The 14,597-nt window shown below is 43.0% G+C and overlaps 1 protein-coding gene across 2 annotated transcripts in view; it reads left to right on the forward strand.

The window, feature by feature from the left end:
* The first annotated feature begins 1,067 nt into the window (after positions 1-1,067).
* The window catches only part of DERL1 (derlin 1), a 66,543-nt gene continuing 53,013 nt past the window's right edge, over positions 1,068-14,597 (forward strand). Inside the window, exons 1-2 of one of the 2 annotated variants that reach the window (XM_079901874.1) lie at positions 1,068-1,472; positions 11,182-11,293. In XM_079901874.1, coding sequence (XP_079758000.1) covers positions 1,320-1,472; positions 11,182-11,293 — 265 coding nt within the window. In that variant the 5' untranslated portion in view covers positions 1,068-1,319. The remainder of the gene's footprint in view (positions 1,473-11,181; positions 11,294-14,597) is intronic. The other variant, XM_079901875.1, reaches the window with a different exon arrangement.

A 14,597-nucleotide genomic window follows, 5' to 3' on the forward strand; every position in this document is an offset into this window, starting at 1 on the left:
TCGAGGAATTTACTGAGGACTATAGCCCAGGACATAGCCTCTCAGATAGCTCTGAGGAACTGCTCCAAAGAGGTAAGGGAGAAGCCAAGATATATAGGAGTTTTTGCTGAAACAAACAAAAAAACCATGTAGTCAAATGTCAAAAGATTACTGCTAATTGCAAAAATCAGACATCTCAAGGTAAAGATTTTAGTGCTTTTCTTTGTATGGGAAGGTGCAATAATCTGGCTCATTGAAATTATTCCTTAGATATGCACCTTAACTATTTAGGGCCAGTATCCTGTTTTTCTCCACCCTGAATTCTCCTCAGGGCACACCATCTGGGTGGCTGCAGTGGCTAAGGGCCTGATGGCAGGCAACATTCCCTGTTTACTGGAATAGAAGTCAACATTCTTTGTTTACTGAAATGGCAGGCAACATTTTGTGTGTGCAGAGTGGCTGTTTTCTCTGTGTGGAAAACTCTCCAGATGTGTGTGTGTGTGTGTGTGTGTGTGTGTGTGTGTATGTGTGTGTGCTCAGCTCAAAAATCACCTCCTCCAGCTTCTCCCTGACCTTTCTCATCGAAAGCGGCCATCTCTCCCCACACTTCTGCACTCCCACTCCCTCACTCTATCCCCACTATCCTAACTTATCTTCCTTATTTTTCTTACCACTCTCTTGAAATTATCTTATTCAATTATTTGTTCATTACCTCCCTACCTTTGTATGGAAGCTCCAGGAGAGAAGGTACCACAACAGCTCTGATAGCTGCAGCACCTCCAGAGTCTAAAACCCTATCTCGCACTTACTAAGCCCTCAATAAACATTTGTGGAAAGGATGGACAATTGAGGGGCTACATTGTACTTTATTTTCCTCCTTCCCCTTTAAACACCCTCCAAGTGGAGCCACCTGGGCTATAAATCCGGCAGGAACTGGGTAGAGGGCGTTCAGCCTTGCTATTGGCTGGAGTATCTGTCGTTGCTCCTGGCAACCACTGTTCCCCACCAGTCGTGAGGTCGGCCCCTCCTGGACCCGTCCCTCGCCCTCCCGCCTTCGAACCACCGAGCTTCTGCCCAGTGGTAAAAACGGTGCTCGCCCTTTAAGCGGCGGGACTTCTGGTTAACGTCGTCGTCGGCCGCCGGAAGGGGAAGTTTCCCTGCCGAATTCTCCCTCGCTCGTCCGAATTCGGTGGCGCCACGTCTGACGGTCTCCGCGTTCTGCAACGGGGCTGGGGCGGCTTCCGCCTCGACACTTCCCACTCGCCCAGCGGGCCGTGTCGTGAGGGGGCCGGGACAGGAGTCGGGCGGCTTTGCACATCCCGGCCACCGAAGAGGCGAAGATGTCGGACATCGGGGACTGGTTCAGGAGCATCCCGGCCATCACGCGCTATTGGTTCGCCGCCACCGTCGCGGTGCCCTTAGTCGGCAAACTCGGTCTCATCAGCCCGGCCTATTTCTTCCTCTGGCCCGAAGCCTTCCTCTATCGCTTCCAGGTACTGACTGGCGACTGGGGAAGTGGAGACTACAGGCCCCAGGTGGCCCCGCAGCGGCGGAGCGTAGACCGGCTGGTTACGGACGCGCGGTGCCTGGTGGGACTTGTAGTGCGGTGGCTCCAGCGGTTTAGGGCGAGGTCCTGTGGCCAGGGGGTAGGGTGGAGGCCAAGGGGTTTGAGCGTGGGCCTGGGTAGCTGGAGACGTGGAGGGAGACCACACGGTTTGGCCCGGTGGGAAAGGATTGATTTTGTCCTTCATTAAAATTGTGTTCCTCGCCCTCTGTACTCAGAGAAGGCGGCAGTGGGAAGGTAAGTCTGATAGTTGTCAATCTATTGGACGCCAGTGAGTAGCAACCTGGGGCCACCTGGAGCAGCTGCCCTCTGACCTCCCTCTGCCACCCAAGTGGATGGCATGTGGACGTCGCCTTGCTCAACTACCAGCTGAGTTCTTTTTATGTTAATGGAGTTTCTTCCCAGTAGGAGTGATTTGAAGCCCGAGGTGCAAAGAGGGAGTTTATTTGTGTGCATCCCAGATCCTGATCTAGTATCTGGCAGGTAGTAGTTGTATTTATGAAGGAGTGAGTAAAGAGTAAATTGCTCCTGAAATGGAAGTCTTTATTTTTTGAAGCATGAAGGAAACAGCCCAGAGTAACATTCCTGGCAAGAGAATATTAGTTTTCTGGAAGTTATCTTTATTCACTGGATTCTGTGATTTAAATCTTTAATCAGTGGCAGGTCGGATACTAAGATCTGACATTAATTTCGACACGTTGTTTGGACTGTGGGTAACACACTCTTGTCTTCTCTCTCCTCACTGGCTGTTTCTTAGTTTTCTTTGCTGGTTCCCCATCTTCCTGATCCTTAAATATTGTGATGTACCCCAGGACCTCTTTTCCATATTCTCCCTAGCTGTGGGTGATCTCATGTAGCTTCATGGCTTTATATAATTTCTACAAACTGAAGATTCTCAAATACAAATATACATATTTTCAGTCCAGATCTATCTCACTTCCAGACTTGTATACTTGAAATTACCACTTAGATGACTAATAGACATCTCAGACGTAATGTGTCCAAAACAATACCCTTTTCCCTAGAAGTAAATAGCAATTCCATTATTACAGGAGCTCACCCTAAAAGTCATGGACTCATCCTTGACTTCTTATCTCACATCCCACAGTCTGTTAGCAAATTCTGTTTATTTTAGACAGATGTCCAGAATGCAATCCCTTTTCATTCTCTACTGCAAGCCATTATCATAGCAGCCTTGTTCCTTTCAATCTTTTCTCTAGACAGCTAGAGTGACCCTTTTAAAACATAAATCACATCCTGGCAGCCTCTGCCCAGAACCTTTTAATGTCTTCTCAACTGGATGAGTAAAGCTCAAGTCCTTTCAGTGGCCTGCAAGGCCCCTACTGCCTCTCTGACCTCATCTCCTACCGCTTTCCACCTTGTATATTAGGCTCCACAGTGGAATCCTTTCTGTTTCTTCAGCACCTAACTCCATCCCTGCTCAGGCCCTTAGCACATGTTATTTCTCTGCTTGAGGACGATAACTGTGGTTTATCTCATTACCTCCTTCAAGTCTGCCCAAATGCCACCTTATTGGCAAGGCCTTATTTGATTGCCCTATGTAAAATAGTACCTCTCCTTCACTCTGTCTCCCTTATCCTTAATTTTTCTTGGTTACATATCACCCCTTGATGTTTGTTAGCCTGCTTCCCTTCAGAGAATAAAGCTCCGTGAGAGCCACTTGTCTGTTTACCACTGTCTTTGTTACCTAGATTAGTGTTTGGCATATAGCAGGTGCTTATATATGGGTTGAATGCGTGGAAATAATTGGGTACTTGCCAGTGCTGGGCACTAGGGGTACAATAGTGAATAGTACAGAAAAAGTCCCAGCTCACATGAAGAAAATAAGAGAGGGGTGTGTGACGGAGAGTGACTTTGATGAAGTGTTCCAGAAAGGCCTCAGAGAAGGTATTTGAACTGAAATCTGAATGACGAGGAGCCAGCTTTGGGAAGATCTGGCTCTGGGGACAATCTTCCAAGAAGAAGGAGTAATAAGGGAAAGGCTTAGAAGCAGGAATTAGAAACAGAAAGAAGACTGGATAGTTAGTACAGAGTCAGCTGTAGGGACGAGGATTGGTAGTTGAGGACAGAGAGATAGCCAGGGGTGAGTGCAATAAAGTGAAAGAGGAAAGGTAGGCTGGGGCTAGACTGTGTAGGGCTTTGTGGTTTGAACTTTAATTTGAAGGCACTAGAAAGGCTTCAGAGCCTTTTGAACAAAGGACTGAAAAATTGCCTTGGCTACTCTGTGGGATGGACTTGGTATGTGAATGGGGGAAAGGGTGGGCTAGGTAACAGGATCAGAGAGGTGAGTCAAGTTAGAGGGCAAGAGAGATGGTGGTTTGGACCAGAGTGGCTGTGAAGATAGAAGTGGATAGATTTGGGAGTTGGAGTGGACTACATTGCAGCTTAATGGATGTGAAGGGGCAGGACTTGAAGATGTCACTGTTTTCACAGGAGCAATGGAGTGCCTGGTGCAGCTCTTTTCTGAGATTGGGAATGTTTAGGGAGGCTTAGGTTTGGGGGTGGAGGAAGGTATCAATAAAGAGTTATATTTTGACCATATTAAGTCCAGAGAGGCTTTTTAGGCATCCAGGTGGAGAAGTTAAGGAGGCAGTTGAGTATTAGAATATGATCTGGGTGTGCAGCCAGAATGGCAGACTCTTTTCTATTTGCTTTGGTAAAATATTTGTTGCAGTGAATGTTGTGCACTTTGTGCCCTGTGGCATGTTAGGTAATGCGGCGCCTGAGGAGCAGTGGTCATAAATGATTGTAAATCATCAATGGTCGTCAATGAGAAGGACCTGGTCAAAACTGGCTCTTTGGCCCTACTTGCAAAATCTTGCTTGTTTCTGTAGTCAGCTTAGTAAAAGTAAGTCTTTCTAATAGCCTACATGTGTATAATATTAAAAGTGGTGAACTGATTAGAAAGGTCATCTTTCATGTCACACCTTCCATAATGTTCCCATCTTCCTTGCATTGCTTCTTGTGGGCTTGTTATCCTGAAACGGGGGAGAAGCTGCTGGTAGAAGGCAGGGCTTGTTTTCCTGAAACGGGGGAGAAGCTGCTGGTAGAAGGCAGGACAGTGTGCTCACTGCCCGGGTGTGGAGAGACCAGTATCTATACTTTCTTTCTGCTACTCTGACTCCTACTCTTTCTGGACAGGTTTAGCTTTCAGAAGCTGGAAGAACTCATTTGCAAATGAAGCAGTTAAAGGAAAAACTGCATCTGAGAGGCTGATGGGTGAGGACACACAGCCTGTGGTGTGCTTTCTGCTAGAGGCTCCTCTTTTCCTTAAAAGCTGCATCTTTGGACAACTTGGAAGTGATCAATTTAGAATTGTGGATTCATGCTGGAAGTGACAAAAGTTACTTTTCCTCCTTATCTGTGGGTTTCCTCTGAGTAGCTTGTTGGTTTGGAACTCTAAAGTTTAAAATGTTATTTCCTTAGTTTGGGTAAGTGGAAAGGCGTAGGTGTATGTTAAGACTCACTCCACTATTGCCTAAAGTTCCTCATCTCTTACATTTAAGACTCATTGATCAGATAGTACACAGTGATGAAATGCCTCCATATTGGTCCCTGATTAACGAGAAGAGAGGCTGCACTTTGCTGCTGCCCTCGTGGTTTCTGAGATTATGTCTCCCAGGGCTGCCCACACGGGAGATTTCGTTTCTTTGGACAAAATAACATCACTGCCTTACATCTGTGTTGGGCTTCTCCATGTGATACCTCACTTAACCCCCATAAACGTCCCGAGGTCCGCGTTACCCCAGTTGATAGACAGCTGCAGTTTCAGTTTCTATTTTGGTGAGTTCAAGATAGTTCTAAGCGCTCTTGTTTCACTCTTTTGCATCCTGTCTACCCAAACACATAGTTAAGTGTTTAACGAAACATTCTTGAGGGTGATTTCTTTCAAACCAGTCGTAGCAAATTATTGTTCCTTTTCTATTAGAGTAGAAAGACTGTGGGATTTCAGGTAGTTGAGTCGTGGTCTCCAGGCCTGGCTTAGCCCCCTTGCAAGCTGTAAGCCCTCAGGCAAGCTGTTTATCCTTTCTGAGCCTCAGTTTCCCCACCTAAAAGTGGGGAGAATTTAATACCATATTAACTCTGTTCTAAGAGTTAACTGTGTTGTAACTCCATTGGTTATAAGATGCTCCTTTAATTTAATACAATTTTTTGGAAGGGGAGGAGAGTACAGATTACATTAAATGAATATATTGACGGTAAGGCACGTCCGAATTTCAGGAACACGAAAATGAGTATCTTCAAATTGAGGAGAAATGTTACCCACTTCGTGCCTCTATTATATAAAAACATAAAGAATGTAAGGTGCCCAGTAAATAATCTGGTAGATAATCTATTAAAAAAATAGTGCCTATTTTTACTTATTAGTCAATAATAATTCCTGCCATTGCTGCCTTCTCTCCTTGGGCAGTAATATTCTAATTTTAATTTGTAATTGAAATTAAAACGTAACTGCTGGATTATTATCCTTCTTTTTGTCCCACTAAAGGCGTCCTGACTGGAAATGGGAAGATATGTACTCTCAATTTCTCTGATTTGTTTCCGGGAACAAAAAGAAATAGCACCAACCGAGTCTGTGACCAGGCCTGGTGCTGATATTTATTTGCCAAGCTTTTGCTCATGTTCTCACATTTAGCCTGATGACAGCAGCCCTAGCAGGCTCATCTGAGTGTGTTGGGAAAGAGAGTCATATAGCCCCGTAACTGGAAGGGGAATGAACTTGGTCTGTGGGCTGAGCATAGAAGTAGCCTCAGGGTTTGGATTTAGAACTTTATGGCAAGTGTTCTGGTATGTACAGCTTTAAAATCTTTCCTTTGCAATCCTGTCCACATAAGACAGTTCTGCTGTGGTCTGTAGCTAAGGGTGAGCTCATAGCTTCATTTCTAAACTTTTTGTTGAGTTGCAGTATTCAAGCAGGAAAGTGTATGTATTATATATTTATAGCTTGTTGAATTTTCAAAAATTGAACATCAGTATATAACCAGCCACCAGATCAAGACACAGCCAGCATCCCCCAAAACCTCCCTGCTGCTCCCTTCTGGTCACTACCCACTGCAAGGGTAACTACTGTCTTGACTTTTAATACCATAGATGGTTTTTGCCAGTTTTCTTACTGTTCTATAAATGAAATTATACAATATGTATTTTTTTGTGTCTAGCCTCTTTTCAACAGTTTGAGAGTCACCCACATTGTTGCATGTGGTTATAGATTGCTCATCCTTATATTGTTCCCTTGTGTGAACAGACCACCATTTATTTACCCTTTCTGCTGGTAACGGGCTTTTTGGGTAGTTCTAGTTTTGGCTAGAATGAGTAGTGCTGCTGTGAACATTCTGGAACACGTCTTGGTGAACATAGGTATGCATACGTACCTAGGAGTAGAATTGATGGCTCCTAATAGCTGGTTTAACGTCCTCAGTTGAGACTGAGTGCCTTTCATTTGATTTTCTTGCCTGTCTAGTGTCCCCCCAGCCCCACCCCCGGCTCCTCTCCCCCACACCGCCACCTCCTGCCAAAAAAAAAAAAAAAAGAGAGAGAAAAGCCAGAGTTTGCTAACATCAGCGTTTGGCACATGGGTTCTCTTCATTCTTACTTGCTTGATGACCCAGGCAGACTTTCTTTAACTCCAAATCAACCAGTCTGTATTGTTGCAGAAAAATCTTTGTTTTTGATAGTTAAAAAAACCTGCCCTAGACTCTGGGTGGCGTTTGTAATGATTTCAGTAGCACATTGTTTGGGAGATTTTTGTTGAAGGATGGTTGAACTAAACACTCAACAGAAGTTGTCGGACTAGCAGCTGACGACGAGCAGTGTCTGATGTTTCTTTGAAGGCCTCTACGCCGGGGAGCACGTGGGCTTCTTGCTCTTGCTCAGTGAGGAACTCTGGGAGGGTTACCTCAACTCTAATGAGGGCCCAGCTTTCCTCGTGAAAAGGTGGGTGATTATGCTTCCGGCCTTGGGATTGCTGTGGGGTTAAAGTGAGATGCTTGCCTGCAAGTCCCAGGCTCTTTGCACTGCCCCTGGCTGCTTCTTACGGGTCAGTGCAGGCTTTCTAGGCTCGAAAGTTGCCTTCACCACTCCCAGCCCTGAAAATAAAGCCATTTCCTTATCGTAACTATCTACATATCAGAGGAGAGGAGGGGATTTAGTTGGTTACCTACAAGGGGGATTTCAGAAATATATTACACTGTGTCCCTCTGAAGAGATGAGCTATCTCCTGGTGTTTTCAGATTATAATTTTAAAGTGATGTAAAAATAATACTAAGTCCCTTAGATCAGTGAGAGCAAGTGTACCTCAAGGGTAAGCATAATGAACTGGGAAAAGAAGTGTGCGGTATTTTGACAGACACTGATTTCCAAAGCACAGGTGCACACAGTGGCTAAAAATAACATCATGGCATCAAGCGTTAGTGAAAAATGTAGTCAGAAAACCCCTGAGGTTTCTTTTCCAAAATCAGGCCTGGAGTAACTGAGAGGAATCCGGGGGGAGTTTAAAATGTGAATTTGTAAAAACCAGGTCAGCACGTGTCTCCTAAAAGATTGTAATAATTGTATGCCCACACAAATTTTTTTTACAAAGCACCTTCTTAATCTGCTTTCTTAATTCCAACCTTTTACAAAATCTGTGAGATGAGGAAGGCGGGAGTCAAAGGACAGATGTTACTGGGTAGATGAAGATGCAAACTCACAGGTCCAGACTCTTCCAAGGCCCCGAGCCAAGGCCACAGCTTGCTTGCTTCTGGTCTTTTACCCCCAATGCTTTTTCTTAAAGCGGGGAGAGTGAATTTGTGAGCTTACGCTCTGTTCATTTCAGGATTATACAAGTAGTATAGTGGTACCAGAAGTTTTTACTGATTTTAATTATATCTCATAGTAATGATGTCACTTGTGAGAGGCATTGTAGAAATAGGGGCTTATTAGTACTATAAACTCTGGAGTCAGGCTGTCTGGGACAAAATTCTAGCTCAGCCACTTACTGGCTATTATTTGGCCTTTTCTCATTCTGCTTCCTCATCTATACAATCTACCCCCTGAGTTAGGACATGTAAATGAGCATAATAGTACACTATTTTTTTTTTTTTAAACCATTAACCAAAATGGAGCAAGTATTAGTATACCACTCCTCTTTTACAAATGGAAATTGAGACTCAGGACTGCTGACTTGTAAGCCCCTACTGAAGTCTCTGTCTTCTCAAATCCTTTCCGGTGCTCTTTCCATCAGACTCAACTGTTTCTGAGATAAAATTGTGAATAAACCAAAATGAATTTTAACCTATTTTGTTTTACTGGTTTAGTTCAAGGTTGTTGGAAGTGACTTTTGGGATATGTGAAGTGCATTCTCCTCCACAGGGAGTTAAGCTCTGAGGGTTACAGTTCTGTACTTGGAGAACCTGACTTGTCAGCTGTGCCTGGCCAGCCCCACAGCTAATGCCCTCCATTCTAGCCACACCCAAATCGTGAGCAATACCCATTCATTATTGTGCTCTTGCAGTTCTTTGGGACTTTGTACTCATTTTTCCAAGACCACAAGTTCCCCTTCCTGTCCCTACTCTGCTTCTTTGGACAGACTCCCCATTATCGAGACCTCCTTGATGTAGGGACCGTATCTTTCACACTCATGCGATAAGACACAGCTCTCAAGACAAAAGCCAGCATTATGTTGGCATTTCCAAGTCTGGGAAGGCCATCTTCTTCAACCTCTATAACTTAACATGATTCTGGAGGTGTTAGCCAGTAAATTAGGCAAGAAGAAGATACAAAATTTTATTTACAGATAGAGTTGTATACTTGGAAAGTGCAAGAGGCTGAGTTTTCAAATATCATAAACAATTAGATAATTCAGCTTTGGTGGTTGAGTATAAAAAAGATAGAAATCGAAAGCTCAATAGGAAGGTATGAAAGACTTTCTGGCTGGAAACTGTCTTTATCACAGTGAAATAAGAAAGGTGTTGGTTCTCGTTCATTTAGAAAAGTAATATGGAGACTAGCCAAGAAGATTGTGACATATGTGGAAGAAAAACAGGAGGGGGATTATTTAATTTTATAACTTTGCCAGGTAAGAAAATACATTATAAAACTAGAAATCAAAATAGCTTGGTATTGGTATTGGCATTCGATTCCAAGCAGAATAGTCTAGAAGTAGACTTTCCTATAAAAGGGAATCAATATATGATGAAAGTAGTTTTTCAAATCATTGGAGAGAAGATGGGTCACTCTGTAAATAGTATTGGGAAAACTAGTGACCGTCTAGAAAAATAAGTTGACTCTCTTTCTCACTTCTTACATAAACCACAGTACAACTGGGAGCACTGTTGTATTCTTGGAGGGGAGAAGTACTTGTAAACGTGATACATGATGGATACATTTGCCTATATAAAAATTAAACTTTTACATTTCATTTTATATGGCAAAAATACCACAAAAGCATAAGACTAATGACAGACCAGAAAATAATTGCAACAATGAGAAAGGGCAATTTCCATAATGTGTAAAGAAATGCAAATTGAGTAGAAAAATGAAGAAAGAAAATGCTAAAGCTTTAGAAACATGATTGGTGACTGAAATACACTAAATGTTGAAGCTGTGGAGAGAAGACAGACATTAATCTCCATTTTAGGAGGAAGTATAAATTGGTTAAACATTTTTGTAGGCAGTTGGCAATATCTGCTGAAATTAAATGCAAATGTTTGATCTAGCAGGTTGACTCACAGGAATTTATCCTATATGTACATGAGTAAAGAGGATATTCATTGTAGCATTGTAATAGTTTCAGTGAAGTTTGGACATCCACACAGAAGGACTATTATGAAGCCTATAAAAATATTTTTTCAAGGGAGTGAAACAAGGTATAGAACAGTGTAAGGTAAGTTAGGGTGAAAAGGGAGGAATAATAGTAATAGAAATGATTGTTTCTCGAAAGAAGTACAGTAAATGGATCTGTTCTCGCTGGAAAAGGAGCTGGGAGACTGAGGGTCAGGAGGGAGGCTTACTTCTCACTGTAGACCTTCTGTAGTTTTTTGGGGGGAAGGGAATATTTTTAAGTTATGTATTCATATTGCCTAAATAGCACATTGATTTGAATGGAAAGTTCCTGTTTTACTTCTATCTTTTGAATATGACATTATTTTGACAAGGTTTGTCATCCCAGTGTATTCTTTTCCTAAATAGAGATAATTACTATACTGTTGGAAATTATCTTTATAAATCTTTTTTCTTTTTCTTTTTTTTTCCCACTGTAGCTGATTTACAATGTTTCAGGTGTTACAGCAAAGTGATTCAGTTATACTGTAATTCGTTTTTGATAGGCATAACTATAAGCCTGATCCCAGTAAAGATTAACCATATATGTCTTTAGTATTGATTTTTTTCAACTTGTTTAGAAATATTTCTTGTTTATTTTATGATGCCATCTCATTCCATTGACTTGCACATTGAAGTCATTGTAGCTAATATGAACTTTTCTTCAGTTTTCTTGAATTATATTGGTGATGTCCATTTGGTAGCTCTCATCACTGAGGAGAATGCTTTTCAAGGGTTAATTTTGTTTAGTTAAAAGAAAAAAAAAAAACCACCCAGCTTAGAGAAACTAACAGCCGTGTTTATTTTGATCTGGACAGATTTGGAGGCCGATTACTGCCACCTTTTATTTCCCTGTGGGTCCAGGAACTGGATTTCTTTATTTGGTCAATTTGTATTTCTTATATCAGTACTCTACACGACTCGAAACAGGTATGTTATCTGTGGTTGTTTTAAGTATTGTTTCTGTCTAATTTACTAATCCATGTATTTACTTACTGGAGGAATTTTGAGGGCAGATGGCGTATATAAAGAAACGACATAATGCTGTAAATGCGCAGTAAGTAGTGACTGTGCCAGGAGTCTACAGGCGCTTAGAGTATTCGTGTTTTAATCCTCACAGCGTCATCATGAGATGTAAGCAGCAGTGTCACCACTTTATAGGTGACAAAAATACAAGAGCAGAGGTTTACACATCTTGTCCATCTCCTGTGTGTGCCTCTTACTTCATGTGACGTCTCCCTCATTTGTCACACAGCAGTCCCTGTTTTTTAAAGCACAGTTGGGCTGAAGTGTATATATCTCCTAAATTGGGGTTGAAAAACACTACTTTATGCAAGTAAAAGCCTAGACTTGGTCTCTGTAATTGAAACATGCAAGTTTAAAAAAAAATTTTTTTTAATAAATAAATTTATTTATTTAGTTTTGTTTGCGTTGGGTCTTTGTTGCTGCGCGTGGGCTTTCTCTAGTTGCGGTGAGTGGGGGCTACTCTTTGTTGAGGTGTGTGGGCTTCTCATTGTGGCGGCTTCTCTTGTTGCGGAGCATGGGCTCTAGGTGCGCGGGCCTCAGTAGTTGTGGCACACAGGCTCAGTAGTTGTGTCTCGTGGGCTCTAGAGCACAGGCTCAGTGGTTGTGGTGCACAGGCTTAGTTGCTCTGTGGCATGTGGGGTCTTCCTGGACGAGGGATCGAACCTGTGTCCCCTGCATTAGCAGGCGGATTCTTAACCACTGCGCCACCAGGGGAGTCCCTCTTTTTTTTTTTTTTTAATTATTATTCATTGTGTTAGAGCATTTATACTCAATATGAAGCACTCAAGTTTTAAAAAATATATAGCCAGGATTTTAATAGCATGGTAGTTTTTCAGATATGACTACCTATATGGATAAGCTATAAAACTCTTTTCTTAAAACTTTCTTACTGAATTGTTATTTATTTTCTACAATACCTTATATGCTTTTCTGAGTTACTTATACTGAGAAGCAATAACTCGATAGACTGCTGTGTCAAAATATAATTTGGCAAAGCCTAAATGATTTTGAAAATGTGGTCTGACTTCAGAGACTAGAAACCTGATGGCTGTTAGCTCAGGTTAGAAAATTCTGAGCTACCCTTAAATCTAAGTCAGTGCTCATATGCTTGAGAATTGTGAATCAGTCTCACAACTGCAGGGATATAGAAGGTTGGACATTCGGTGTCAAATATCATTTTTCCTTAAATTGGCATTTGCTGTTAGGTGCTTTTTAAGAAGAGGGAAATCACCGTGTTAATACAAAGTTTTGGGTAATAGACTGTTACTTCTGGAAGGGACCTAGCCCATTCCCTCAGTTTTATAAAGGAAGAACAGGAGATTCAAGCAAGTGAAGTGACTTGGCTGAGGTGAAACTGACAACCAGGACTCTGACCGCCATATCAGGGATTGGATCCTTAAATCTACCAGAATATATGATATTCATTCTCCCTTGCCAACTTGCTTAGCATTCTACCCCTCTGATATGATTTCATTGAGGTTTAAACTGTGGGAGGAATTTTCTTTTTATATCAATAGTAAACTCTAGATTAAATACGGATGATCCGTGACCACTTGTTAAAAATTGTATTATGGGGCATTTTCAAACATATACAAAAGTAGAGAGAAAGGTTAATGAACCTCTATTTTTTTTTCCTTTTCATTTAGAGAAAACTCACCTAACATAAAGTTCCTCATTTTAACCATTTTAAAGTGTACAACCCAGTGGTCTTTAGTATCTTCACAAAGTTGTGCAGCCATCACCACTAATTCCAGACATTTTCATCACCCCCCAAAAAATCCAAGCCAGCAGTCTCCATCCCTCCCCCTCCTCCCAGCCTCTGGCAACCACTCATCTACTTTGTGTATGGATGTGCCCATTTCGGACATTTTATGTGTCCTTCTGTGACTGGCTTCTTTCACTTAGCATAATATTTTGGAGGTTCATCATGTTGTAGCATGTGTCAGTATGAGCCCCTTTTAATCATCACTCATCTTTAACAGTTATCCCATAGCCATTCTTTTTTTTTTTTTTTTTTGCGGTACACGTGCCTCACTGTTGTGGCCTCTCCCGTTGCGGAGCACAGGCTCCGGACGTGCAGGCTCGGCGGCCATGGTTCACGGGCCCAGCCGCTCCGCGGCATGTGGGATCTTCCTGGACCGGGGCATGAACCCGCGTCCCCTGCCTCGGCAGGCGGACTCTCAACCACTGCGCCACCAGGGAAGCCCAGGATTATTTTTTTTAAATGGACTATATATATCATGTAATTGTGATGGGGTGTGTGGGGGGGAGGTAACCGTTCGAGATAGAGGGAACTTACAGTCATTTGTTCTTTTCTCCGCCCCTCTCCTAGTCTTGCAGCTGGAGGCATGAGGCTCATCCTTAGAAGGGAGAGCTGGGCCCATGTTGATTGTTCTGCCCAGTAATAAGACAAAGCCCAGTATGTGGCGTAGCAGAAAGAACACTAGACTAGTAGTTCGACTTCACTCTGCTTCTAAAAGCCATGTGACTTTGGTCATGTAACTGTACTTCCTCATCTGCCAAAAGAGGGTGTAGGTCTTTCCTTTGTCCCTCACAGATATGGTAGGAAGAGTCAGGGCCATGGAAAGGTGTGGCTGCCCCCTACTCCCCCACCATTGTTTTCCTTTGCTAGAATGTGAGGTCCTGGAAGACGGAGACCGAATCCTCTTGGTGAGCCCAGTGCCGGACTGTGCGGTAGTGCGCGTGCGTGTGTGTGTGCACGTGCGTGTGTGTGTGCACGTGCGTGTGTGTGTGCGCGTACGTGTGCGCGTGTCTCCAGTCATAACAACAGTAAGTGCTTCCCAGCCTAGTTGTGTGGAGGAGCCACAGTGGTAGGCAGAACGGACATGGTTCCTCCCCTGACGGAGCTTATGGTCTAGTGGAGGGAGAAGGGATTAACCAGGTAATCACGAATAGGTCTCCGTCTCATGATGAGAGCCAAGAAGGAAAGGCCAGCAGGCTGTGAGGGGCTTCAGCGGATGGGGTCTCAGTAGCTGTGGACCTGACTGTCCTCCCTTTGGGTTTCTTTTGGCTCGTGCTAGTTGAGCAGAGCATTTTACGGACTGGAATTCAGTTAGGGGAACACAGATTATTAGCCTTGACACCCGGGCAACTTTACTTTAGGGCTTAATTGTGGACACGGTTTTATATATTAAAATTTTCTTTTACTTCCGAGGAGTGGTTTTAAAATATTCTCATTTTGTGTTTT

This window comes from Stenella coeruleoalba (genome assembly GCF_951394435.1).
Source record: "Stenella coeruleoalba genome assembly, chromosome: 17".
Classification (NCBI taxonomy): domain Eukaryota; kingdom Metazoa; phylum Chordata; class Mammalia; order Artiodactyla; family Delphinidae; genus Stenella; species Stenella coeruleoalba.